This window comes from Ambystoma mexicanum, chromosome 4q, assembly GCF_040938575.1.
Source record: "Ambystoma mexicanum isolate Mex_15411 chromosome 4q, UKY_AmexF1_1, whole genome shotgun sequence".
Lineage (NCBI taxonomy): Eukaryota > Metazoa > Chordata > Amphibia > Caudata > Ambystomatidae > Ambystoma > Ambystoma mexicanum.
The window spans coordinates 49562548-49590264 of NC_090928.1; the positions used below are offsets into that span (position 1 = coordinate 49562548).

Genomic DNA, 27717 nt, shown 5'->3' on the forward strand with positions numbered 1-27717 from the left:
TAATATTTTCAATTATATCAGAGCAGAACTGGCAAACTGCCTTATCTTTGCCATTCCACTTGTTACATAAGCTCGACACAGGTAATATTCCTAAACACAACTTAATATAGAGGGGTCTCCTTTGCTTTGGGCATACATCATCTAGATGGGCTTCATATCCAAACGCTTGTTTCAGGCCCCAGTACCTTATTAATTGGTTGGATTGGCTAATTTAGTAAGTTCATCGGATTCCATCTTATCTATATAAGCTTTTTCTTATGTTTAAACATATTTTTATTAGTTTCTTAATGTGCAAGAAAACGAATTGAACAATCCACCCCCCAACCCTTTCCCAGCCTCTTCCCTAGCCAGAAGTGCAGTCCATCCTTTAAGTAGCATGGGTTCTTTTAGATTCCCAGTATCCTGATCTTGTGTGGGCACCATTGCACCATGTAGTCTCTTTGCAGATGGCTTAATACCGACCCCCAATCCTTTTTATTCCTTCTTGATCTCCCTGAATCCTATATGTTAACCATTCCAGTGATACAAAATTCCAGACTTTCTGTAGCCAGTCTTGGAGTGTGGGTGGTGCTTGCTGTTTCCACCATTGTGCTATTGCCAACCATGCCACCAATAATGGAATCATGAATCCCAGTTTGTGTACTTTTGTTGGTGTTTTTGACCCGGGTTCCCACATCCAGATCTTGTCCCCGAACAGCCCCACTCCTTGGAACATCCCTTGCGTTTGGGCTTTCACTCCCTCCCAGAATGGTTGTAGCACTGGACATTTCCTCAAAAAATGTGTCCAGTCCCCCTCTGCCTTACATCCCCTCCAACATTGATCAGCTGTCTAGGGGAACATTGCATGCATTCTCTCAGGGGTGTAGTGCCATTGTAAAAGGATTTTAATCCACATTTCCATCACCTGAATGGAACATGATCATTTTGGGATGTCTCCTACAGATATTTCCACTGTTTCTTTGAAATTGTCTCCCTAGGGTTTTTTCCCATTTCTTCATGTAGTTCCATTGACTAAGCTCTTCCTGGTCATTCAGGTATCTATAGAGATTTGATACTAAACTCTGTGACCCATTGTGGGTCGCTATATGTTTTTCAAATGATGTTGGCTGTCTCGTAGCTGCCTCCTTAATATCTGGGGTAGTCGGGCAGTGTTTCAGTTCGTTGTAGTTGAACCAGTCATTGCCTGTGAAACCAAGCTCCTGTACACAGTCCTCGAAAGTCTGAAGGGTTTGTTTCTGGTACATATCCCGTATCTTTTGACAGTCTACTATTTTCCATTTCTTGAATGCCCCCTTTTCCATACCTGGCCGTAATTCTCGGTTCTCAAACATGGGATAGAATGGGGATGGTTTCACCGCGAGCATGCCTCGTTCGATTGCAGAGTCCGAGAATTACTCCCTTACACCAATTATCTCACTTATATTTACAGTAGGGTGTCTGTTTTGTTTAACCACTTGAGCCCTGAGAGGTGTGATCCCGCTACCGCCCTGTCTTGTCGTGCCCATATTCTGTGTAGACATTCGGCTGACCATTCTCTCATAAACCCGTATCTGAGCTGCCTCATAATATTCCAGACGTGGACCCCTTGCTCACTGTGCTCAGAGAGGCACAGCTCCACCTCGCTGATGAGACCTGACTAGGCCGAAACACGTGTCTGGTGTTGCTGTTGGTACTCTAGTTCAGAGGAGATTTACCTAGCATTTTGGTGCTGGACTACCTTCGAGGGGGACAAAGACTGATATGCCTATGGACATTTATCCTCCGTGAAAAGCACAGTGAGCTAAAGCATGGTTGAGACTCCCGGGGGCCATCCACCCAAGAACAGATCAATGGGCTGTGTTTGTGACGTTAGAGGGACTCCCAGACCCTTTAATTTTAAAAGAGGGCTAAGCCCCCCCCCCTTGTTCTTTGGAGCTGTTGGTGTCGAAATTGCTACTATTACAGGGTCTTTTCTTCCAGATATAAAAGAATATTTCCCTGTTGAGAGATTTAAAGGTGGTCTTTGGGACCCTTATGGGCAATGCCTGAAAGTAATATAGCAGTTTTGGTAGGACTGTTGTCATTCTCGCCCACCATGGTACTGTGAGGGGGGTTCCATTTCTTGAGTTTAATTATAACAATTGTGGGTAGTTTGTGCTATACAGTTGCCCTATATTTTTTGTGAGGGGTATGCCTAAATATGCTATAACCTTTCCACTTTTTTTTCTTTTTCTTTTTTTAGTTGTGTACTTGTTCCCAGCCTATCCATCACTTCCGGGTCTACCGATAGGTTCAACATTTCCGATTCCTGTCAATTTACTTTTAATCCCACTATCGCTCCATATTTATTAGATTTCTTCATTAATACCGCCATTGATTGTTCTGGGTCAGTCAATGCTACCAGTATATATAGCTTTGTGTATTTCCCCTGCCATTTCTATTCCCCTGAACCAGTTTGTCTTCCAAATCTTAACCAATATAAGTTCTAAGTGGATGGCATAAAGCAGCAGAGATAGGGGCAGCCTTCAGTGCCCTGTCCCAGTGTTACCTTCCCTGTAATTGTTCCATTGAGGGTGATGAGGATTGCCGGGTAATTATAATTAGCCCGTACGATTTTGAATGAATTTCTCCCTGGACCCCATATCTTCTAGTATGTGGTACAGCAGGGACAATTCGACCCTGTCAAATGCTTTTTCTGACACTAAAATTGCTGGATGTTAGGACACTGCTATCTTCTCTATTAAGTGGCTTACTCTGCGACTGTTTCGAAATGTTTGCCTAGATGGTATAAAGCCTGATTGGTCCTGTCCTGTTAATTTTGGGAGCATGGATATTAATCTGTTTGCTAGTATCTTTGTGTATAGTTTTGTGTAAGATTTATTAACGCTATTGGACAATGTGACCCTGGGAGTATTGGATCTTTGCCCTGTTGTGGAACACAGCAGTTTGGCTTCTTTCATTAATGGGGTCTAATGGCTCCCTTAGTCCTAAATGTATTAAATAATTTCGAATGGAAGGGGGGGCCAGGCTATTGTGATCTTTTCTATAAAAGATCGCCAGGTATCCATCGTGGCCCAGGGCTTTGTTTAATGATAGTTCTGTAATGGCCTTTTTTTTTTTACCTCTTCTTCCCTTTTTTCTTCTAAGAGTACCCCCTCTTCCAATATCTGCGGAAGCGAGAGCTTTGTTAGATATTCCTCCTGCCCCCTCCTGATGGGTTGACTGATGTGTATAACGCTTGATAATATTACCTAAAGATTTCCCCTATATCCTCATTTGCCGTCGTTTATCTGCCCTTGGTTATTTTGTAGATTTTATGGTTGTCGGAGTGCGTTTATCGCTTAACTGCCTATCCAGGTTTCTGTCCATTTTATTGGCTTTCACATGGTGCCATTGTTTCAAATTATAATAGTCACTTCTCGGCCTGCTTCGTTCTGAGCACTGCCAATTGTCCCTGGACGTGTATTAATGCCCATCTTAGTTTGTTGTGATCGCACTCTGCTTCTCCTCTAGTTCCCTTTCCCATTGGCATCTGTTTATCCCTCCTTGCCTTATCCCTCCTTGCCTTAAGTGCTATCATGTGCCCCCTCATTACTGCCTTGAATGCGTCCCATACCGTTTCTTGTGTCATGTCTGCAGTCTCATTCTCTCTAAAGTATTGATTGATCTTCTCTGTAATATTTTCTACCTGGATCGTGTCGTATAGGACCTCCATGGGAATTTCCATTTCCAAAGTCCTGTTTTCCTGTTCGTGGTAATACGCATCCATAACGGGGCATGGTCTGATAGTGAGATTGAACCCAACTCTACATCCCTTACCTTCCACAGTAGCCCTGTTGAGGCCCAAATGTATACTATCCTAGGCAAGGAGGAAATGTACATGGAGAATGTGTAAAACCCTCCTCCTGTCCCCTAACTACTCTCCAAATATCATTGAGGTTTAATGTGTCCGTCTTCTGCTGTAGTACCTTGGATGGGGCCCGCATTCCCAGTGAAGTAGTCCTGCTCCTTTGCTGTGTGGGAACCCACACCATGTTGAGGTCCCCTGCTAATATATCTCCCTTGGTGAAGGTTTACAGCTTCGACAGGACTTCTCTCAAAAACCCATCTTGGCCTATGTTCTGAGCATAAACTGAGGCCAGTGTGACTAGAAGGCCTCCCATAGCTACATTAGGGAACAGATACCTCCCGTCTTTGTCCACCATCAAATCCTGGACTTGTACTCCCAACTCGTCCTGGAATGCTTTCAGCGCACCAGACTTCTTTTCTCCCGCATTCACCTGATGTAACTGAGCATATCCTCTAATTCGTAATGCTCCTTTATCTTTTTTGCATATGTGTTTCTCCTGAAACATGAGAATATCAAACAACCCAACACAGAAAATGTTGCACCTTTTTCCTCTTAACTGGGGCATTCTGTCCCCTTACATTGTATGTTAGTACCTTTTTAAGATGTTTCATTTGAGTGCTCCCCCTGCCTCTTATGTGTGTGTTTTTTTCTTTTTTTTATGGTTGCCTTAGAATTTTCATCCATGCTGTTGGGCCTGCTCTAGTAATCTCTCGGCCCAATGTCCTGAAGCTCCCTTTTTTATATTTTCAAGCCAAGGGAAATGCGTACCACCCTCATGTGCCATAAGATTTTATAATTGTCCAAACTTTCAGTGGACCAGATCCTTGCCTTGTAATATAGTGGCTTGTCCTTGAAGATTGTCTTTATTCTTTGCGTTTAGCTTCTAGATAAGCACACCCAACCTTCCAGTTTATCAGTAGTCCTGAGATATTCGTCAGATTCTCAATAACTGAGAGATCCCGATAATTAAGTTCGGTATAATGCCAGTTGCCTGGCCTGAGTCTAGGGAAACCCTAAATTGAGAATGTATTGATGAATTGTAAAATTGTAATAATGTGAGTGACATTACGTTAAATAATTAAATGTATGAAAGAATATATATTTCTGATGTTTGTTAATCTGCTTAGAATCACATGCTGTGCATAGGTCCGACATCCAGTGGTCACTGCGGAGTATTGCATTTTGTTTTTCGTAGTCGAAAAGGGGACGTCGACAAGGCGTGTCTGAAACACTATCCCTATAGTGACGTGCGTTGTACCCACAAGCCCTCACGCGTCGAGGTCCCTCAGATTGTTTTTTTCCGCCCAGCTTCTGGTCGCCTTCACGCGGAGCTCCTCGAGAGACATTGCAACTCCTCGACCTTTGGTCGTTTTTTCTCTAATATTAATAATCCCTCCCTCGACGCAGTTGTAAGCTGTTCTCCGCCGAAAAGAATCTTCGACGGAGGGTCGAGCGGAAGAAATCCTTCGGCGCTGCCGAACACGTGGCCTGGCCTCGCAGGCCATATACAGTAGGGAGAGTGGGGTCGTGGGACATCTCTGGGTCTTTTCTGAGAATGCCTTTCCCTTTCCCCTTCCTTTCCCTTGGGGTGTTTATCGCGATTTATTGCCTCGGCTATGGAGAGGACACCGTTTAGGTTTTGCCCACTTTGTAAAGGCAAATTCACTTGGAAGGACAAGCACTCGCGGTGTAACCGCTGCTTGCCCCTCGATCACAAGGAGGAAAGGTGCGCGGCTTGTCGGCTTCTTAAGCCTAAAACTCTAAAAGACCGAAGGGTTAAAAGGTGGGCGGCCTACGCGATGTCGAAGGCCGAAGGTTCACCCGCCGCTGCTACCACCGACAGTGACGAGGAACGCGATAACACGACCTCCGCTACGGAAGTCGAAACCCCCTCTAAGGAGCGCTTACGCGCTTCGTCGTCTGTCCCCGGCCCCGACGGGCTCGGCTCACGCCCTGCTTATGGGGATGAACACCCCGGCGACACAGACGCACACAAAGATCCACATAAACACACAACCCACGGCTCTTCTTCGACGAAGTCGAAAAGACCTTCGGCGCCCAAGGAGACGCAGGTTCCACCGGCGGCCTCCTCGGACCGTTCGGGTTCGAAGCCCCTCTCGCAACCGCAGCCGAGACCTGCGACTGGGCTTTCGGCAAACAAGGGCGCTGCCACCAAACCATCGGCCGGTGCGCATCAACTGAAAGCGCAGACCGCCGTAGAGCGTTCGATACCCATAGCGTCGAAAACTCAAGCTTCCGCCGACAAACGAGTCGCCGATAGCTTAGCAAGGATCGCTGTAGCCGACGCCCAAAAGCGTACGCCGAAGATTACGTCGAGCGTTACGCATAAGTTAAAGGATACGCCGAAAAAGCCCGAAGGGAAGCAGGGACTACCCCCTTCAGTCAGGGAGTCTCCCGACACACCTGAAGGTTTTTCGGAGGGCGACGGGACACTTTCCTCGACGCTTTGGGAGAGGTCGAGCCATTTCGAGTTAGATAACCCTAGGTTTCCCCCGCCAGACCGCTCTGGGGTACCCCATGAAACAATGGAAAGCCTCCACCTCTGTATGGAGAGGATGGAAAGGTTCATGAGCACCCAGGCCTCTCAAACTCACAAGAGGACCAGAGAAGGGCCTCAGGAGGACCCCAGGGCCAAAAATCCGAGGCTAGTCGATCCCCAGCTGGACACAGCCTCAGACTTCCAAGATGTATATGACCTCACTGGGGAGGAACAAGACTTCGAGGAAGAAGATGATTTCATGGACAATGAAGAACAGAACCAGGAGGAATGTCTGGAAGACGGAACAGACATTATAGAAGAAGGCTTCGGGGTTAACCCAGAAGAGGGACCTTCACACCCCTGGCAATCACCATCAGTGTATTCCGACACTGATGTCCTAAACCTAACTCCTCCGGACAATTCTCCAGTTAGGAACACGTCTCCAATTGACGATCAGCCCACGTTCAATGCACTGTTGCGCAAAGCAGCAGCGCATTTCGAACTCGACACCGGGGAACTCTCTCCAGAATTGGACTTTGTAGAAAGAGTGATTAAAGAAAAACCCCCGGTCAGCCAGACCATTCCACTCCTCGCTTCAGTGAAGAGAAGGATCATACCTTCGCTGTCCACTCCCGCAATGATCAGAGGGGTCAATCCACGGATTGAAAAACTTTTCACTCCTTCACCCTCAGACCCCCTCTACATTAGGGGACATTCCATTCCGGATTCCCTAGTGGTATCTAATACTAGAAAGAGGGCAGGGGTACCACTTTCCACCAGTGAGGCACCCCCTGACAAGGAGGGCAAGAGGCTATATGCCCTTGCAAAAAGAGTTACTTCCTCGGCTGCCTTCTCAGCAAGAATTGCCAACAACAATTCCTTGCTTGCAAGCTACGCAGACGCGCAGTGGGCCAAACTGCGAAAAGACGCCGAGGAAGCACCGGAGCCTTTACGTACGCGCCTACTGTCAACTATTGGCGAAGGAACCCAAGTGAACCAGAGCATTGTTAAAAACTCTCTGGACGCGGCAGAAACAGCAGGACGTTCCTTGGTACAAGGAATACTCCTAAAGCGCCATGTATGGCTGCGCAACTCAGGCTTTAAACCAGAGACACAGGCGTCTTTGATAAATAAACCTGTCGAGAACGCTAACCTCTTCGGAAAAGCGGTAGATGAAGCCCTAGAGATGGCTAAAAAAGAGTTCGACACTATCAAGACTCTTGACCAAATCTCTAAGCCCACTACCAGGCGCGGCTATGGCAACAAACGCTTTTTTCGTGGCCAGCGCCAACAACAACAACAAAATCAACATCAGCAATACCCTGCCACCAATTACCAAACCAATAGTGGGCAGTACAGCCAAAGAGGCCAACGCCGGGGCAAAGGGAGGGGTCGGGCATCCACCCCCAGAGGCTCCCAAGCCCCCAACAACTCCAAGTGACGCGAAGATTCGCGTCCCCTCCCATGCAACACCGGTCGGGGGCCGGATAACATCCTTTCTTCCTGCATGGGAGGAGATAACGTCAGACCGTTGGGTACTGTCCACCGTAGCCCACGGATACTGTATCGAATTCAACAGTTCCCCATCCTACAGACCCCCGAGGGGACGTCGCATGACACCGGAACATCTTGCCATCCTTCTCCAAGAAGTACTACAACTGCTGGAAAAAGGAGCCATAGAGGTCGTGCCTCTATCTCAGGTAACGGAAGGTATTTATTCAGTGTACTTCCTTGTACCCAAAAAGGATCTAACCATGCGCCCTGTATTAGATCTGCGCCCAGCGAACAAGTTTATCAAACCCCAAAAGTTTCGTATGGTAACCTTACAGGAAGTAATCCCACTGCTTTCTCAGGGAGATTACATGACAACATTGGACATGAAAGATGCATACTTTCATATTTTAATGTTGCCAGCGCACAGAAAATACCTCAGGTTCATGATAGAGGGCAAACACTACCAGTTCAAAGTGCTACCCTTCGGCATAGCATCAGCACCAAGGGTATTCACGAAGGTGCTGGCAGTGGCAGCGGCCCACCTGCGCAGGTTGTCCATCCCAGTTTACCCTTACCTCGACGACTGGCTCATAACAGGGGATTCTTACGAAACATGCTTCTCCAATACCCAAAAGACAGTAGACCTTTTGTTCCAGTTGGGCTTCTCCATCAACGAAAAGAAGTCCAGTTTAGACCCCAGTCAAATCAAGCAATTCCTAGGGGCTCTAATTCAAACAAAGGACGGCCTCGTCTTCCCCTCCAAAGAGAGGGTCCAAAACATGCTGTTTCAAATCCCTCAATATGTAACCGGTCGAGAGGTGACGGTACGCAAAGCAATGCGCTTGCTAGGAATGATGGCGTCGTGTATTTATTTGGTACCTCACGCGCGCCTGCGCATGCGCCCAATGCAAGAGTGGCTCAACAGCCAGTGGTGTCAGGCCAGCGGACTATGGGAGGATCTAGTTGTGGTCTCGCAGGCCTTAGTTCTCTCGCTACGGTGGTGGACAAAGGAAAACATGGAAAAAGGGAAACCCTTTGCCACACCCGCGGCGGAAGCCACTCTAACCACAGACGCATCCCTCACAGGATGGGGGGCGCACCTATCCCATCAGACTGCTCACGGAGTGTGGACTCCGAACGTAGCATCCAAACACATAAATCTACTGGAGCTACTAGCTGTGTTCAAGGCGCTAAGAGCCTTCCAGGAACACCTACAAGGCAAAACAGCAATGGTCCTTACAGACAGCACCACAGCCATGTACTACATCAACAAGCAAGGGGGCACCCACTCTCCAGGCCTGTCCAAGCTGGCCCAGAATATATGGAAGTGGGCTCTCAAACAGGACATGTTCCTACTATCACTACATGTACCCGGGGAACTCAATCTGCTAGCAGACAGTCTCAGCAGAAATTTCCCCCTGCCCAAAGAGTACGAATGGCGCCTGCACGAAGACATCGTCTTCGACGTCTTCACACAATGGGGATTCCCAGAAATAGACCTGTTCGCAACCCTGGAAAACTCACAATGCCTAAGTTACGCCTCCAGGTACCCCCAGAACCAATCCAAGGGGAACGGTCTGTCGATGCAATGGTCAGGGAAATTTGTTTACGCTTTTCCCCCCGACTCCCCTTCTCAACAAAGTGGTGCACAAGATGCACCAGGAACAAGTGACCATGATACTAGTGGCCCCATTGTGGGCACGACAACCATGGTTCGCTCACTTGATGGAGATGTCTCTATCCCCCCCAGTAAAACTCCCCTTCCCGTACAACATGCTGTCTCAGGACAAAGGCAGGACTCTGCATCCATGCCCCCAGAACATGAACTTAGCAGCTTGGCTCCTGAGATCATAGAGTTCGGACATCTACAACTCCCGCAAAGATGCATGGACATCCTCAGGGAAGCCCGAAAACCGAACACTCGCCACTGCTATTCTAGCAAGTGGAAAAGATTTGTCATCTGGTGCAGGAGTAAAAGCATCAACCCTATTGACTGCTCTCCCACACATGTGGTCCTATACCTGACCCACCTATTGGATTCAGGTCTAGTGTTTAACTCCATTAAAGTCCACCTAGCTGCACTTTCTGCATACACCACTTCCCAACTCAAAGTGTCGTGGTGGAGGATCCCTGTTATAAAGGCCTTCATGGAGGGAGTAAAGAGGATACACCCCCCGATAGCTGACCCAGCTCCCGGATGGGACCTTAATGTGGTACTTACCAGACTCATGGGCTCTCCATTCGAACCCATGCACAAAGCATCTCTTAAACACCTCACGCTTAAGACTGCTTTTTTAATAGCTATCACCTCCATCAGGAGAGTAAGTGAACTTCAGGCTCTTTCTATTCTAGACCCCTTCGTTACAGTTCACAAAGATAAAGTGGTTCTACGCACTCACCCTAGATTTGCTCCGAAATTTATTTCTAAATTCCACGTAAACCAATCTATAGAACTACCAACGTTCTTTCAAAATCCTTCCAATTTGGGAGAAAGGACTCTGCACACACTAGATGTACGCAGAGCGGTCATGTTCTACATGGAAAGAACCAGACCACTGAGGAAGACTAATCAGTTCTTCGTCTCGGTGGCAGCAGGAAGAGAAGGAGATGCAGTTTCAAAATCCACTATTTCTAGATGGATTGTTCAATGCATCACTCTCTGCTATACTCTTGCTAAGAGAGAACTGCCCTTTAGGCCAAGAGCACACACTACTCGAGGCACGGGGGCATCCATAGCATTCATTGCAAATGTTCCCCTTGAGTCCATCTGCAAAGCGGCTACCTGGAGTTCTGTGCACACCTTTACAAAACACTACTGTCTAGATACACACTCTAGATCTGACTCCCAGGTGGGACAGGCAGTATTACGACACCTTTTCTCTACTGTTCCTTCTCATAACCCACCGCCAACTCCGGGTACTGCTCGCTAGTCTATGCACAGCATGTGATTCTAAGCAGATTAACAAACATCAGAAGAGAATGCATTACTTACCGTAAAAGCATTTCTGATGATTGTATCTGCTTAGATTCACATGCGCCCGCCCTTCCTCCCCGCTCGGATGGAAGGAACATAGACTTCCTTTATATATCTCTCTCTTTTCTGTACTCACTCACGTCTAGAAGGCTCCCTCAGGGCAGAAAAATACAAACAGGGACCTCGACGCGTGAGGGATTGTGGGTACAACGCACGTCACTATAGGGATAGTGTTTCAGACACGCCTTGTCGACGTCCCCTTTTCGACTACGAAAAACAAAATGCAATACTCCGCAGTGACCACTGGATGTCGGACCTATGCACAGCATGTGAATCTAAGCAGATACAATCATCAGAAATGCTTTTACGGTAAGTAATGCATTCTCATATATATATAGATTAAACAGTATATGCCATGAATTCATATTGGATTATTTTGTTTTAATTATAACAAAGGGTGTGTGACCTATAGGAGTGCAGTTGGGATCCCCAGGAGGTTCTATGGGGAAAGCTTCGTTTTTGTCAAGGGTTTTTATTAATGGGATTTTAGTACTGACTTTAAGACTGCAGATTTGTGTACTGGGTTTCTCTGATTGGTCCCTCAACGTTCTGTGCGCTCCCTCCACCCTAACCCAGGCTTCTGTCCCCCAAGGTTAGGTTGAACTAATGGAGAGGGGGTGGGGGGGCGGAGAGGAGAGGTTGGGTCATTGCAATGCAAGGTTATGTCAGCCCCTCTCAGCCCTGAGCCCTTCCCATGCACGGACAGTGGAGCATTCTGTCGTTTTGGATCTCTGGTGTTACGCTCGCTGTGAGCCCCAGTAAATTATGATCATTTCTGTTTCTGGCCAGCAGCAAAGTTGGTCTCTCTGGGCTGTCCACATTCTTCAGTGGTGATCTGGGCTTTCCTGTTAATGCATTGTGGTTTATGTACTTCTGCAAGACCAAGAGAACTTTAAGGTAGAATCTGCTCTGGCATAAACCCTGGTTGGCCACATAACCAAAGTCGGGAGGGTCTCCTGTGTCTCCCTCAAATCCCCCTTCACCTTCAAAGGGCAAAACCCTTGGCCTGGTCACAACTGGCAACTCTAGAAACAATATGGTATCCTTACATTTAGGATACTCTGTCTCCTGCACACCATTCAACTGAAATCAGTCAAATATTTAAGCTGTATTATATGAAATAATGTAGTGGTATTGTCAACAGTTTGTATAGTTAAAATATTCAATGGATTCGAGTGCCCTTATACATTACTTGGATTTGTACATATTAGATTACTATCAATGTACAAAAGAATCGCTTTAAAGAGCAATGATGCAAATTGAAGTCCATTCAAAACAAATTGTTTTTTTATAATCAACAATTTCATGTAGAAGGTGATCAGCTCAACATGTTTGGTGATATCTGTTAAATGCTATACAGATAATTTAAATTATGAATCCTCGAAGATAGTCAATTTGAGCAATTACTAATGCATTTCAATGTTGGGGAAAATTCACTTAACATATATAATTTATGAAAAATATCAAATGATCTTTATAGATAATAAACAATAGGTACCTGATGGATTATTTTTCTTTAGGGTAAGGATTGTCCTCTCAAGAATAGTAATCAGTCATAGGTAAGCATTACACTTAAAGTAGTTTAGTGTCGAAAAGAACGATCTATTTAGATTAATAAGGCAACTTTGACATTTATGGACTGATTTCAGTTGAATGGTGTGCAGGGAAAACAAGTGGTGATGGCTGGAAAGTTTAGAATTAATCTTAACCTCTGGCATTGCTCTAGGCAACCCACAAAAGGGAACATCATATGCAAATCAGGTTTGGTCCCACCTCAAAATGGGCAGTCCAGCCCAAACTGCTTGGTCACATACCTTCTGCACAAGCCCACACGCATCTTGGGAGTAGCTTGGTGCGCAAGGGACCGGAGCATCTGAAGTTTAAGGATACTAGATTTTCACATTTGTCCCTTATCCCATGTGTCGGGGATGATCCCCCATATCGCCACATGCATTGTAAAAGCTCAACATCAAGAGCATAACATGGTATCTTATGAAACACGATTGGAAAACACCTTTGTAATCACACATTTCACATGCCAGAAGAGCAAGAGTCATTTTTCAAGGCATCGCCCTGTGTAGACTGCAGGTATATACTGCTTCCTTTATCTGCTCCTGTCCCACTTCCCCCAGATCCTCTAGTTTCCTATTTCCCAGGGCATCCTCTAGCATTGTGTACTCTTTTCTCCAGGGCTTTGCCTCAATCCAGTTCTGCAACCCATGTCGACAGTTTCAGGCCGGTTGACACCCTCCATTTTGTCACCACTGTCTGTTTCATCAAACCAACTGCTGTAGACGCAAACAGTTTATCATAATGGGTAAAACCAGTCTCTCCCCACACCCCCATGAGCAGTAATGCAACCATAATCACCTCAATAATAATATAATTGTTTTGTTTAACTTCTTCAGATCTTCCTTAACTTTGGTGTGTGTTGGATCTCGCAGTAGCTTTAACTCTAGATTACAATACATTCCCTTTTTTAGTTAGTCGTGCCTCATCCTTCATATTAGGGTATATGATATGGCATTTATAGCGCGCCTATACACAAGTGTTTCACATATGGTGTAATGGAGGCATGGTTATCAGAAGCACGACAGACACAAGGAGTACAATCCAAGGGTGTTTATTAAATAGTATAAGGGTGAGAAAAACGCCTAATCTAAGCCTAAATCTAAGATGGGAGCAAGCGACAACCATCAAAGTAAAGAAAACGTCATAGTGGTGTTATGTCAAAACAAAATGGCCTATACTAATAAACCTATTGCCAAGTCCTTACTCTAAGTGTGGGACAATAACAAGTGTTGTGCCAACTGAAATGTCCAAAAGAGTTTTGTTAGTTCAGGACTGCCGAAATAGTGTACTCCCTTCCCCACGTTGCATCACGGACAGTGGCATGACTGTGAGCACCCCTTGAGTCGATAAGCGTCAGGAAGCAGTTTCTTCAGCAAAGACAGAATCTCTCGAATCAATGTTTTTTGCTTGGCATCACAAGACCTTTCCCAAGTTCTCACCATGCAAGATTCCCCTCTTCCCTGGCTTCCTCGTGATACCACTTTGTTGGGTTCACCTTCGTCTTTACACCACTGTCGGACATTTCACAAAATACGGAATTCACTTTCCCTTGCTTTCAATTGACTTCCCTCTGCCGGGTTCATGGTAGCCTTCAAATCACAGTTCAGTTAACTCTATCAGTTATTCTAGCTTCTAACACTCAGGAACTCTTAATGTCTTTTTAAACAAATATTTTGTGTGGCATCCGTCCGTCGGGTTGACATTTGCCTACCATCTTCATCACAATACAGGATTCACTCCCCTTAGCTTCCTCTTGGCATCCCCCTGTCAGGTTCACACTTGCCTTTACAACATAGTTCACTTAGCTTTACTTTACTATTGCTCACTTTGTTTCCCACTTGTCAAAGACTTACAATTGTACGAGGACTTTGCTTGCACCTTCGTATCACCACTTTGACTTTCTATCACTTTGGTTGGCCTCTCCTAAGGCCTTCTGGTATTTGCAGTCTTTTCCAATTATCTTACTTTCAATCTAATAGTTTCATCCTGGGTGCAGAGCCTTTTGAGAAGGTAATATTCTATTACCGGACCACTCCGTTTCCTTCCAATGTTTCAATCTTAAACAGATTTGCAATGTTGCAGGCTTCCCTCGCTTTTTTCTATGACATGTGCAGCTTCTGCATTCATTCTCTTGCTTACAATGTATTTCTGCTTGCGATTTCGCGAAACACTGCGAGCCTCATCAAACGCTTTGGTATCTTTCACTCCGACACCAGCTGGTTTCACAGTTCTCTTACTGGTAGCGCTAGATACCATTTATCCAGCGTTTCCTTGAAGCTAAGGCTATCCGCACAGCACAGCTTGCCTCCTCCCAACTCCACTGTTCACCCGAAGGGGGACCCGCCTTCACCTTGTGCATTAGCGGGGAGGTTTCCTTTGAAAAGTCCGTGCGACCTTCACTCTGCAGCTGGCTGGACCACAGCCTTTCTCTCGCCTCTTGGTCCTTTCTGCTTTGCTTCCATGGTCGCTCCAATTACACAGGATCTATTCTCCTGCCGCTCTGCTGGTTCAGATCGCCTTGTTTGCCTCTAGCCTTGCTCGCTGGGTGCTCTCAATCTCTGCCTTTTATACCAGTGGGGAAAGGGAGCAGGATTCAGGTGCGAATCATCATGGTTAAGTGCCTGACCCTGATATTGGGACATGTCAAACAGACTGGTTGTGTGTGAGTCAGTCTTTCTCTGAATCACTTTGTCTGTGCAATCGCTTTGTCCGTGCAGCAGTGTGCGTGTAGGAAAGGGGGGGGGGGGTGGAGGAGAGGATAAGGTTCCTAGATAGTATATAGAATGAGGGTGTACTACAGGGAAATGGGTGTAGGGATACCGTGTCTTTCGTATGCCCCACTCTCCAGGGACCCCACCCCGGGTGATCAAGAGGTCAAGAGATCAACTGTAAGTCTCGTCTCAGGAGGAAAATTGACATGTTGCACTGTTACAGGTATTGTGTAAATTGGGGGTGATCGGTCTGTCACAAATGCTGGAGGAGAAGGCATGCCACTTCTCACCCAAAGGCCACCATGTCAACAATTTTGTGGATTACTCTCATTGGATAGTTGCAAATTACGATCTCCCCAATCTTATCTTACAGTTCTCCCTCTTCCTCCCCACCCCCCTCCAGTCTCCCTAGGCAGTGGGCTTTAAGATTGTCCATGGGGGTAGTGGAGACATTATTGTAGCTCACCTTCGCATGCATTGCTACCTTGTCTGTGCCTCTGGGTCAGACCGAACCCTCCCCCCCCACCACCCCTTGGCTGATCATTTATACCCTTTATGCTGGTATCCTTCCATTTGGTTCCCCATGTTTTCTTTTGGCAATTGAATAAGAAGTTGGTACTGTGTTATCCAAGTTAGAAGTCCTTCTACATGTCCTCTGTTTACAATGATCAACCTTCCATAAACTCATAACCAGGAGTATATAAAAAAACAATACATTTAATGGTTCCCAGTGAAGGATTTAAGGGTCGAATGCACATGCAAATGTGGCAATGAAATGCAACCGTATTTTTTTTTTGTTTTTTTTAGCCATCATTTTTGATACTTTTTCCAGATTTTTGCACTGGAGTTTAGAATTAACTACAATGGGTAAGAGATGTATGCATTTAGTGTATCTCTAGGTGCGAGAAGAACTCTGAAAAACTATTTTGTAAATAAAATAGCGATTATATTCTTCTAGGAGGTATTACAGTCCCTAGTTTTCTACAGTGGTTTTCCAAATGTTGCATCTTCGAAACATTAATAAAAGAAACTGGGATTCATTCGAGATTTTACTCTAGTTTTATTTTATTTTTTTTAATGAATATGGAGCAGCTGGTAATGTGCATTAAAATTGTCAAATTTGTTTTCTTTCTCTTTGTAACAGGTCACAACATTCTCAATCGCGACACCGTACTGCAGATCAAAAAAAGAGATGAGTTGCATGTTTGGGATCCCAAATACTCAGAAAGAAGAGCAGCTACTAATGATCTGTCTTTGTGTAAGTGGACTTGAATCCTGATTTCTCAGAAGGTGCTCATAAAGTGCAGGGAAACATTGTTCCTGCAACCTGCTCACCTAAGGTTTAGCTAGTTATATACAATAATCCCTAAGACGAAAATCACATGCCGTGCAAGTGACACCATACTTTGTTTTTGCTTCTAGCTAGTTATCCAACTGTCACACCTGATATTTTCTTGAGAATTAAACAAGAGGAAAATGTACCCTACAAAGATGGGAAAGGATCAAACGAAATGATATTGAGTAATATCCCTATCAGAGGTGAGTTTGATATTCTTTAATGACTTCATTAGTACAAAATAGACCTGCTGCTTCCCATAAACATTATTGTATGACTTCAAGAAATGTGTAGTTTTTGAGTTATATCATGTTTTAGTTTGTTTTATTCATTTAGTATTGACTGTGTTTTAGCAGCTCTCTTTTTCAACTTCTTTATAAAGGATCTTGAAAACTAATTGAAAAATGTCCTTGACATCGCAGTCTTGGGTGGTCGGCTGAAAGCTTTGTGCAATTTGATAGGTTTACTTGACACTTTTATTGTTAAGAGGAGGTCTGTCAATAAGACCAAATCAAACCTTATGGCACTGAACTATTAAGAAAACAGCAGAAATGGCAAAATGATGCAAATGTGGAAGACTGAAATTGGGTTGACAGTTACGAGGACTTGGGCCTTTATGATGCCTACCAACTTGATGTGCGGCAGTCCGGTGCCCAAAACAGTCATGAAGATAAAGCAGACTAACACTGATCTTTTCCGCACTGGGCAGCATCCCTGTCCAACAGTTGCCTAAGGCTTGCCAAGACATTGTGGATAGCAGCCTTATGGAGCTGGAATTTGTGGCATCTTAGATGTGCGACCACTAGCGATGGTGTTGAACACGTTTGAGGAACATGTCAAAGGGTTCCACCCAATTGTTAAACTCGTTTATCATGCATCATGAACTTGGTGTTTGTTGGGGATTGCCTGACAATTCAATCACTCTTATGATGTTCAATCTGGGTAAATCCGGCGTAGAAACTATCCAGACATATCATGACAAATCTAACTGAAAGCCAAGTAGCTCATTGCATACCCTGGTTGGCTGCACGAGTTAAAAAGATGATGCTGAATTTTAAATTGATAGAACATTTTTGCTTCTTCAACAGCCATTGAGCGAGGTGGGGGGACAGACTGAAGCCTGATTTAACACACCATCAGATGTTACTATCCACAAATAAATGACAATGGGACTTCAAGCCTACTTAAACTGGTTTAAACATATGCATTCACACGCAGTTCCTAGTGTTTGCATCGACAGCTAAACCATCGACAACCATACCATTGACAAAAAAGCATCTAAAAAAAAATTAAACTATTCGAAATGCATTTTATTTTACATTTTTTTATACGGGGGTTACCCCCAACCCCCCTTTTTAAACCATTAAAACACATTTTGCCAAACTAAACCCTTTACCATTGAAAAAAATGCATTGAATGGGAGTTTTTTTTTATGCATTTTTTTCATTGGTATGGTCTGTCGATGGTTTGTATTCGATGCAGTGACCCTATACCCTCACACGCACTGTAACAAAATGTAGACTTAACATACCACCATTAAATGTCATGAAAACCTCATGGGTCAATGGCTCTTCTGCGACCGAACTATGCACTTACGGTTTAGTGGTACTGGAAAATTGTTCAGACATTGCTATTGCAGGCCAAGAATATATGTCCTCCTTGCTGATTGTGCTCTCCTTGATTTTTTTTTTTTTAACAAATTACTTGTTTACCTATCTTTGTGTATTTAGTTACAATATACTTATAGCCAAACTAGGCTTTGTAGATCTAGTACACAAAACATACATTATCATGAGACACCAATTATATCAATATAAAATCCCTACAGATAGTTCACATAATTTCCATGATCACAATACAAACCTAACCATATGAAACGTGAAATGTACATTACCATCCAATAGAACCCTCCATAAAACCTCGGGTTCATAAAAATTCATAGTATTATACAATTTCAAGTGCTTATTTTCTAATATAGTCAAGGCTAACACATGTACATATTAGATGTTCTTTAGAATCAATAACCGTCTCCCTGCACAACCTACAAAGGCACTCCTGCTGAGGTATTTTCAATTTCACACCCTCCATTTCAAGTGAAGATACAATATTGTTTGATCTAAAGATGCTGCCTTACTATTACTGTTTGGATATGCATCTGTATATTTGTGAAGCTTTACACAACGTAACTTTTATTGAATACATTTCCACTGTTAACATTTGTCGCCAATTTCACCATATCCAAATCTCAACTATAGTGATTGGTTTGTGGTTACGGTAGGGTAAGATGCCTCACATCCCTGCCACGTATTGTAGGTTACAAACACTAAACATCCAAACATCACACTGTCACTCGTGCCCAAAAAAGATTGGAAAACCTGCAGTATCGTTGTCGAGTTTCATCAAATTCACATAGCACATTGCCAGTTTGTAAATTACTTCTAAAGGTGTGCTCATATCAAATCCAGTTGTATAAATTCCAAGGACACTGTTTTAGGCAGTATTGAAAAATTAGAAGACAAGATCTTGCACCATTTGTTAAGTGCTTTTGGATATTTGTACCCAGACTTCTGTGCCATAAAGCCTACACAGTACATGTTTTGCGATATAAAGCAATAAAACAATCTTCAAGGAATAACCACCATGTTCGTCAATAAATGTACTCCGAGCATATGTTTCTCATTCTTGTAGCATTTGTATATTCCCAATGCATAGACCATCTAAGTTTGTCATCAATTAACGGCCTAGGTATTTATAACATTTTACTTGCTCAGTTGGCTGATAATTAAGTTTCCATACAAATGTAGATGCCAAATTTCTTGCTAATGCAAACACCATGGTTTTATCAATGTTAATGCACAATACGTTTTCAGATGCATATTTGCCTAAGGCATTAAGTTGCATTTGGAGTCCTTTTGGGGGAAAGATCCAATAATTGATCATCCGCATACCTGAGCCATCCTAAATTTAGCTGGGAATGTAGTTGGAATAGCTAAAGCTTCACTTAAATCAGCAAGGTACAAGTTAAAGAGGTTTGGGCCAAAATACAGCCCTGCTTAACAACCCTCTTAATCTGTATCCGTTTGGTAACCCACCGTTGTCCATCTAGCCGAATTCGAACCCTGGTATCGGATAATCATTGACAACAGGCCGTTAAAAATATTCAACGACACTAGTTTATGCCGTAAGTGTTGAACGTGACACTGAAGTTGATAGCAGTATACACAGGCAAGTGATGTCTTAGGCAGGCATATTCCACAACCGACGCCAATTAATCCAGATGGTGAACTGTGCTAGTTTGCCCTTGAAACCCCATCTGGTTAGGCGGCAGAGTTCTACTAGAAACGATCCATTGTTTTAATTCATCCAACAGCACCTCAGCGATCAATTTGGCAGGTATATCAAACATCGCTAACAAGCAATAGTTACCAGGGTTCTTCCAGCAGCCTTTTTTATAGACTGGCAAATATTACTCTATTTCTAAGAGGAAAGTCAAACACCGATTTCAGACATACCAACAAATACAATGTGCAGCCATGCCCATTGTTTGTTTTATTGGGGCATTTTAAGTCCACAGCCCGGGATGAGTTCAACTTTCCAACTTTCATCTTGTTGTTTCCAACCCTGGTAACTATTGCTTGTTACATTCAATGCTTTAAGAAATATTATGTCGGCTACTGTACTCTTGCAAATAAAAACTTCCAATTTGCTAGGCTTGTATACATCTTCTAACAAATCAGCTCCTCAGGTATTCCCTATGTAGACTCTTGAATCCTCATTACATACGCTATTAATGAGTAGAGCCTCCCACCCCCCCACCATTAATTGCTAACCATATACGTCTATTATAATTCTGCCTAGCGTGATGTGCCAGCTGCTTCTAGATTTCCATGGGACAGTCCCTAAAATGATTCCGTAACCTATTATGGTATTAGTCTTTCAACCTTTTAATCTCCTCAGATAACTGGACAATGTCTGAGATTATGCATTTGTTTTAATGTGGGCATGGCACAATTGTGTTTTGGCGCTTGCACTCTACCCTCATATCTTGCAATCCGCTCTGTTCCATCTGTCATTGGTACTCTTATAATCTGTCATAATGCCATCATTAATATATTTCACCATAGTACCAAAATCATGGATTAGGGTTACTTCATCTTTTGAAGTTCCCACCCAGTTTCTTTTTTAATTTTTTTAAAAACTTTATTTTAATATGCTTAACATTACAACTGAGGGGTAAGCAGTGGATTACATTCATTGATTTCAGCAGACAACATACTTGTAATGTGCACTTACAATGACAAATGGAACCGGAAGAGAATCACATTAGTGGTTAGTCGCTGAGCATACATAGCATGACAAAAATATAGCTAACATTCAAGAAGGATTGTTCTGTGGGGAGGACTGTGCAGGGGAAGAGGTATTTGACTCAGTGGATATAGCTGCAAGATAGGAACGGAACCTGGACCACACATCCCTAGGTCTAGTTGCTTGTGGCAGTTGGAATGACCAAGCCTCCTCTGTGTCAGAGGCCCAGGTAATGGCTGATGGCCACTGTGCATGCGTGGGTGTCCGGGGCCGGAGCCAACACAACAGAATACATCGTACTTCTAGTAGCATACATTGCCCAGCAAGCTTTTGGGAATCTCGGTGGAGGCCTGGGAAGCCATGGAATAGACATTTCAACAGAGAAGGGGTGAACTTGTGGTCAAGGATTGATTAAGTTGTGGAGCATACATCCGACCAAAATTGGACAAGGGAGGGGCAGGTCCACATCCTATGGATATAGGTTGCTTTGTTAGACTTACATCTGGGGCAACAGGGTGAGTGGTCTGGGAACATGCAGTGTAGTCGTAATGGGGTGTAGTGGTATCTGCGTAGAATTTTAAATTGTATCAACTTGAAGCAGGAGTTGAATGAGACTTTGTGGGTGCGGGAACACATCCGCTTCCAGCTCTGGTCGGTCATCTCTAGTTCCAAGTCCCCGGCCCAAGATTGTCTCAGCGCATCGAATGGAGGGGAGGTCGTAGATTGTAATAGAGTATAACCTGGAGATTTTTCCTCTAGTATTCATGGTATTCAATATTTCAGCAAGAATTGGCTCATCGACGGGTATGATGGGGAATCTAGAGTATTTCTTCTTAAAAATGAGATGAAGGGCTGAGTACTGGAGCCAGACCGGTGAAACTCGCCGTAGGGTTATCGGCAGATCCTCCCACTCAATAAAGGGGTCTTGGTTGATGACATCACAGATGTTTTCAAAGCTGGCTTCCGCCTACCCTCGCGCCACTTGGAGGGAAACTGCCTTGATTCCTGCCCCCAGCCGTCTGAGACATCAGGCTGGAGCCAGACCACCATCCCCTATATGGCCCTTAAGGGCCTCTCCATCCTACCAGAGACCCGCTTGGAGTCAGACCTGGCGCCTGTGGCGCCAGGCACACACATGACTCTAAAGAATCACTTGGCATTGAACTTGTAATGTATTGTGGGCAAGATGGATGCCCCCACATAACCCAGTTCCTTGAACTGAGTATGCGGCCTAGCCTTTTGGGTGTGGTTCATCCCAGGGATACCTGGGATACCTGGGATACCTGGAAGCTATTTAAACCACGCCCGGCCCGAGAAACACGCTTTGCGTTTCTCTGTACCTGCAGCGTGACGCTCACCGTGCTCGGATCGGTCTCCTGAATGCCTTCCCCTTTCCTCCGCATCCTGCGCACCTGCAAGAACAGCATTAATATTATACTTACTTTGGGGAGCAGTCGGCTTCCATCCATCGCCCCTCCGGTCCTGTGGGCAGCTACGGCGGTGTCATCTCCATCTTGGCACGCCGCATCCTAAGGGAGGATAAATGAAGGGAAGAAAATACATTGGAAAGCATTCTTCATATCTTGGCTTACTCGAAAAACTGTAAGAGTGAAACGCTTACCTGAACTCGAGCCGCTTAGGTTAACTTCAGCTCCGGAGCATCTCATCGACCTGCAAGTGGAAAAGACATTCCAGGTTAGCACAGAAAGCATAAGGAGGCGCCGCACATTGCGCTTACTCACCGCACCTTGCACTCTCAGCCAGCAGCCACGCTGGGATATTGCAGCACCTGAAAGGGACACAGACAAACATTGGTCAATACAAGGAAGAGCGGGCAGCATTGCGCTCTCACTCACCATTAGTGCTCGGCTCCCCATAGCAGCATAACGCCATCTCCGACCCTCTCCAACACCTAAGGGAGGAGAGAGACGTTAAGGACAGTTCATAAGAATCGTTCAACCTACCGGTTGGGCTGAAGTTACAGCAAGCCCAGTCCGTTGGGCCTGCGCCAGTGAAGCAACTAGGCAGCATAGAGCCCTCACCAGTCGACGCACCCCTGCACCGAAAGGCAGGACGGAGAGCGCACCACACAAGAAAGCAAGGTGAGGAGTGGACAAAGGGGAAGGTTTGGTCCCCAAGGGGGGAGAGGGAGTCAAGCAAGCAGAGACAATAGAGTTACTCTGGCAATCCTGTGTTTCAGGCCCAGTCTCCAGTCAAACAGATTCCAGGGAATGGTTTGAGGTCGTAGTAGATCCACACAAGCTGAGTGGCGTCCCCGTGGATACCAGGTGAGCGTTGCAGGAAAACAGGGGAATCCCGGTGAGGAAGTTCCAGAGAGGTAGGCCGCCGTGGAATGGGTAGGGGTTATCGGAGAGTGTCCCTAGTCTGGCGAGTGCCTGAAATGTGACGTCTACCGGATCAAGAGGATAACTATTACGGTTGGGAGGAGAGAGCGTTAAGGGGCGGATAACACGATTAACCCACCGCACGACGCTTCAGATGTACGGGTGACAGAGGATTAATGGTGGAAAACCAATACGAGGCAAATTGTGCTTGGGCGACCAGCCAATATTTCTCAAAATTGGGGGCAGGCACCAAAGCCCCCATGTTCCGAGGGCGTAGCTAGGGTGTTATATTTGAGGCGGACTGCTCCAGAATGCCAAAGGAATTCGTCAAGTATGCAGTTCAATGATCGAAAGAATTCCCTGCCTGGGCACAAGGGGAGATCGAGGAAGCGATAGAGAAGTTTCGGGGACCAGCACCATCTTCAAGACACCAAGTTTACCAGCAAGAGACAATGGAAGTTTAGCCCAACCCTGGCATTTTCGTGTAAGCACGGTCAAATAATTCTGGTAGTTGGCTTCATAGACTCTGTTGTGCGCACGCCCCACAACTGCACCGAGCTATGTTGTTTCTGATTGTGCCCAGGCAGAGCCCATGAGATGGGGGTGGGGGGAAGAGGGGTAGCGTCAGTTAATGAGAAGAGTGTTGATTTGGTGCAATTGACCCTAAGGCCAGAGAGTTCCCCGAAATGTACAACTTCTTCAAGGTTCGTGGCGAGATTATGTTCAGGCAAGCGGATGAAAAGCAGGGAGTCCTCTGCGTATGGGGAAATAATGTCAGACGTATCTAGTAGACACAGACCACGGTGTGAATGCACCTGCCATATTCTATCCGCTAGGGGTTCGATGGCAATGGCAAAGATTAGGGGAGAGAAAGGACATTCCTGTCTTGTGCCTCGATATATACGAAAGGGGGCGAGCACGTACCCTCTGTGCGAACCCTGCCTACAGGGTTTAAGTAAAGTAGTTTAACCCACGAAAGAAACCGGGGCCCAAAGTTGCATTTCACAAGTAACCGCCAAAGATGGCTCCAAGACACGGAATAAAATGCCTTCTGCATATCGAGAGCTGCCGCCACGGCATGAGTGTTTGGATCGATCCTGCTGATGAGGTTAAAAAGGTGACGCAGATTTAGAGAAGTGGAACGGCCCGGGATAAACCCGGACTGATCTGGATGTATAATGTGGGGCATGTAGGGAGTTAGTCACATGGCAAGCACCTTAGCATAGATCTTGACGCTGCAGTTTGAGTGAGAGAGGCAGATATGATCCGCATTGGGTGGGAGACTCACCGGGCTTAAGTCATTTGGTTCTCCAGCATGGGGTCTGACATGGATTCACATGCTCATGAATATTCCCCATCGTCGGGATGGGAATCCTCGGTAAAAGAAAAAAACTTTCTATTAATAACAAATCACTGGTCTCTGGGTCATACTGCCCACAGCCAATGACTGCCCTCTACCTAAGCCCCTCCAGTGGCCGCCATCTTCAGATTTTTACTGCACGTTCAAGTGTTGGGCGTCCTCGTGCTACAGCTCTCGAGGTTTTGCTGTGTGTTGCGTTTTTCCAGAGAGTTTACTCTTTGTCAGTCAAATCGAGCCTCAAGCTCCACCGATTAATCTTCTGATTAACGGGGACCCGTTTCTGAAATTTCTATGCCCCTCAAGGGCACATTTTCGTCGAATTTCACTTCTTGGAGGATTCTGGAAGATCTTTGAGGCCTACCCCACGTGGACATGGCCCAAGACAAAGGAGGCTTGACTCCCGTTGGATTCAAGCTGTTTAGGATCTGCCCAGGATGTGGCCTACTGAACGTCTTCAAAGGAAGATGAGCACTCCTGGTGCCTCTACTGCTTTCACGCCGACAAGTCGCACGTGGAGGAAGACTGTGCTTTCTGCAAGAACATGTCCGTCCGGACCATGAAGGTCCGTCGTAAACAATTTGCTGACTGGCTGGAGGCGAAGAGCCCAGCAGCAGTTGAGAAGCAGTCAGAGCGGTCTTCTAAGACCTTTTGAGGGCTCGCTCTCTGGCGACGGGGGCCCAACAAAAGGCAAAGCACAGAGAGCCCGCTGGCACCTGGAGCGCCGTTGGTTCGGGCTCCTCGGTGTCAGCCAGGGCGCAATGTCACTGACGCTGTCAACCACAAGCCAATGCTCCGGCTCGGTGAAAAAGAATCTGAGCACCAAGGTAAGCTTCGGGAAAAGCCCCGGCCGGTCCTGACGGAGAAAACCAAGGGGGAGCTAGGCGGTGACCCTTGTTGGGGAGAATTCTCTCTTTAGGCTGAATTTCCTAATCTAGTGAGTCCCCCAGCAGCTTTGCTGGATTTCTGGAGTTTGTTTTTTCTCCTGCCAAGAGTGAGACTCTTTTCCTCACACTCTTGGACATGATTTGAGGGGTTCCTTTGACTGTTAATGTGTTTTATGGGCTATGGGGTCTTTTACTCCATAGGGTCTCATGTGTTTTTACTATGTTACACAGCACCCTCAGTGCAGTGACACGGGGGTGTCATAGTGACACCCCACCATAGACTCCATACCCTGGGACTGACTACTGTCTCCCAGGGCATGTAAAGTCACCATTGGCTTTACTAGTCCCAAATTTAGTAACAGAACCAGTACAAACCGTCATAATGTGGAAGTACTGGTAGGGGTAATTCGATTGCCTCTGGGTCTGTTTTTCGAGGGGGTACTGTGCAGTCCTCCCTCGTCGAGTTTCTGGCTGGTGGCAGTGGTTACCACGCGGAATATTCCGTAAGAATATTCTCTATGGGATTTTCCCATGTATTTTAAACGCAGCACTTTTTGGTGCAATGCTAGAGTTACCGCCGGCTTATTTATTTAATATTAATTCACCGGTAGGGTCTTTTTTGCCAGAACTCGGTTTTAAAATGGCGTTTGTGTTCGTCTCTGTAACTCCAAACCAAAGGTCGAGCCCTTTGTTCCACTTTTGGCGGGCTTCTACACAGAAGCCCTCCAAAGTGGTGCCACTCTGTCTGGGTACCACAGGGGGTGTGGGAGGGGGTTTAGGCACCTTGGACTAGGTTGCCTTGCCAACCCAAGTCGCACTCTTGCGTGATTGGCCCAAGTGGTGAGCCGCCCCGCTCACCACTTAGCATGTTTGATTGACAGCTAGGCTGAATGAATGGGGGTTTCTTGTATAAAAGCAGGGCTTTTGGGACTGGAACTTCAGAAGTCGCCACAGGACCTGAAAATCCGGAGAGGGAGAAGCTGAGCCGAGCTGCAACGACGACACCATCGGTGGAGCCCTGCTGAACCGTCTCACCACTTCCCGACGACAGAGATCTTCTTGCCGGAGAGTCTCTTCCCCTTGAGCTGGTGGGGACAACCAGTTTGCTTTCTTTTTCGCCTACCAGGAAGTCTAGTGGCCGAATTGCCTGTGCCATGCACCCCAGCAACCGGATAGCCACTTACCACTGAACCGCGAATAAAAGGACCGCTCCTTTTAATTGAGAACTCCGCGGCTGGTTTCTTCCCTGGCAGTGCAACGACCTTCTGCTTTCCTCCCCAACGAGAGCTTCTCTTCCCCCGGACGAAGCACCGACTTGCACTCGTTGCTAGGAACAACTGCCCCCGCTGGAGCGTTCTCACCATTTCAAGGTACTGTGTCCGCCTGGCCTCCCTTTCTATAGATTGCTACAAGGTGACAGTAAATCCTTAACCTTCTAGACTGGGCTGGTCTCTTGACCATGTAACTGGTCCCTTTCTTTTGGTCCAACTTCTTTCTGAATCTTTTCGAGACTTTTGTGCACTTTTCAACCGTGTGACCTTGGACACATTTCGTTCTGATCCTCTTAAAGTGAATCCGACTTTCTGAACTCTAACTTCACGGTTTTATTCTGCCTTCCTCTCTTGCTGTGTTCTTCTGAAAGTGTTGGGATCTGTTTCAATTTATGCTCTGCCTTTGCTCTCCCTTTTAAAACCGAATTATTAGAGTGCCATCTGCGTTAAGCGCTCACCGCTGTCTGAAAATAAGTGGGGCTTTACTTAAGACTTGTCTAATATTCTTTTAAGGGAGTGTATATACTTTAGTGACTGTGTTTTTGAACTTGCTTGATATTAGTGCCAGTGTGTTTTTATAGATGTGTTTTTAAATAAATAATTATATATCTTTTACACCAAAGCTCTGGTCAGTGTTTGCTTATTTTACTGTGTCTATCTGCCCTATTGTGTATGCTCTGTATACTGCCTAACTCTTCTTGAGAGAAGTCTGACTGCTCAGCCACAGCTACAGGTAAATCTGGGTGGTGCAAACTGCTACCAATTGGGTTTACTGCTAACCTGTAGTCTTAAACTTTTTGCAGTGGTCCCTAAGGGAATTGCACAGGTTTCTGCCTAACAACCCTCCCCCCACGGTGAAGGCCTCAGATGCGCCCAAGGTCACGAAGGCCCAGATTCACCCGGCTAAGGCCTCGATTGAAGGAGTCGTATCGGCCCTGGCGAAGCCTGCAGAAGCGACCCAAGTGGAGACTGCCTCCAGGCCTAGAGTTTCCCTACCATCCCGGAGGGAATAGTCTTTTTAGCCTATCGAAAAGACCCCCAGGCTGAGAAAGAGGGGGGGGGGGTGGTATTTTTCT

General features: G+C 45.7%; 1 protein-coding gene across 9 annotated transcripts in view; it reads left to right on the forward strand.

Annotated features, from left to right (window-relative positions):
- The window catches only part of LOC138467448 (zinc finger protein 567-like), a 359879-nt gene that overhangs the window by 146419 nt on the left and 185743 nt on the right, over nt 1-27717 (forward strand). For all 9 annotated transcript variants that reach the window (XM_069607441.1, XM_069607448.1, XM_069607442.1 and 6 more), the window contains exons 3-4: nt 16285-16398; nt 16563-16679. In XM_069607441.1, the coding sequence (XP_069463542.1) occupies nt 16285-16398; nt 16563-16679 (231 nt within the window). The remainder of the gene's footprint in view (nt 1-16284; nt 16399-16562; nt 16680-27717) is intronic.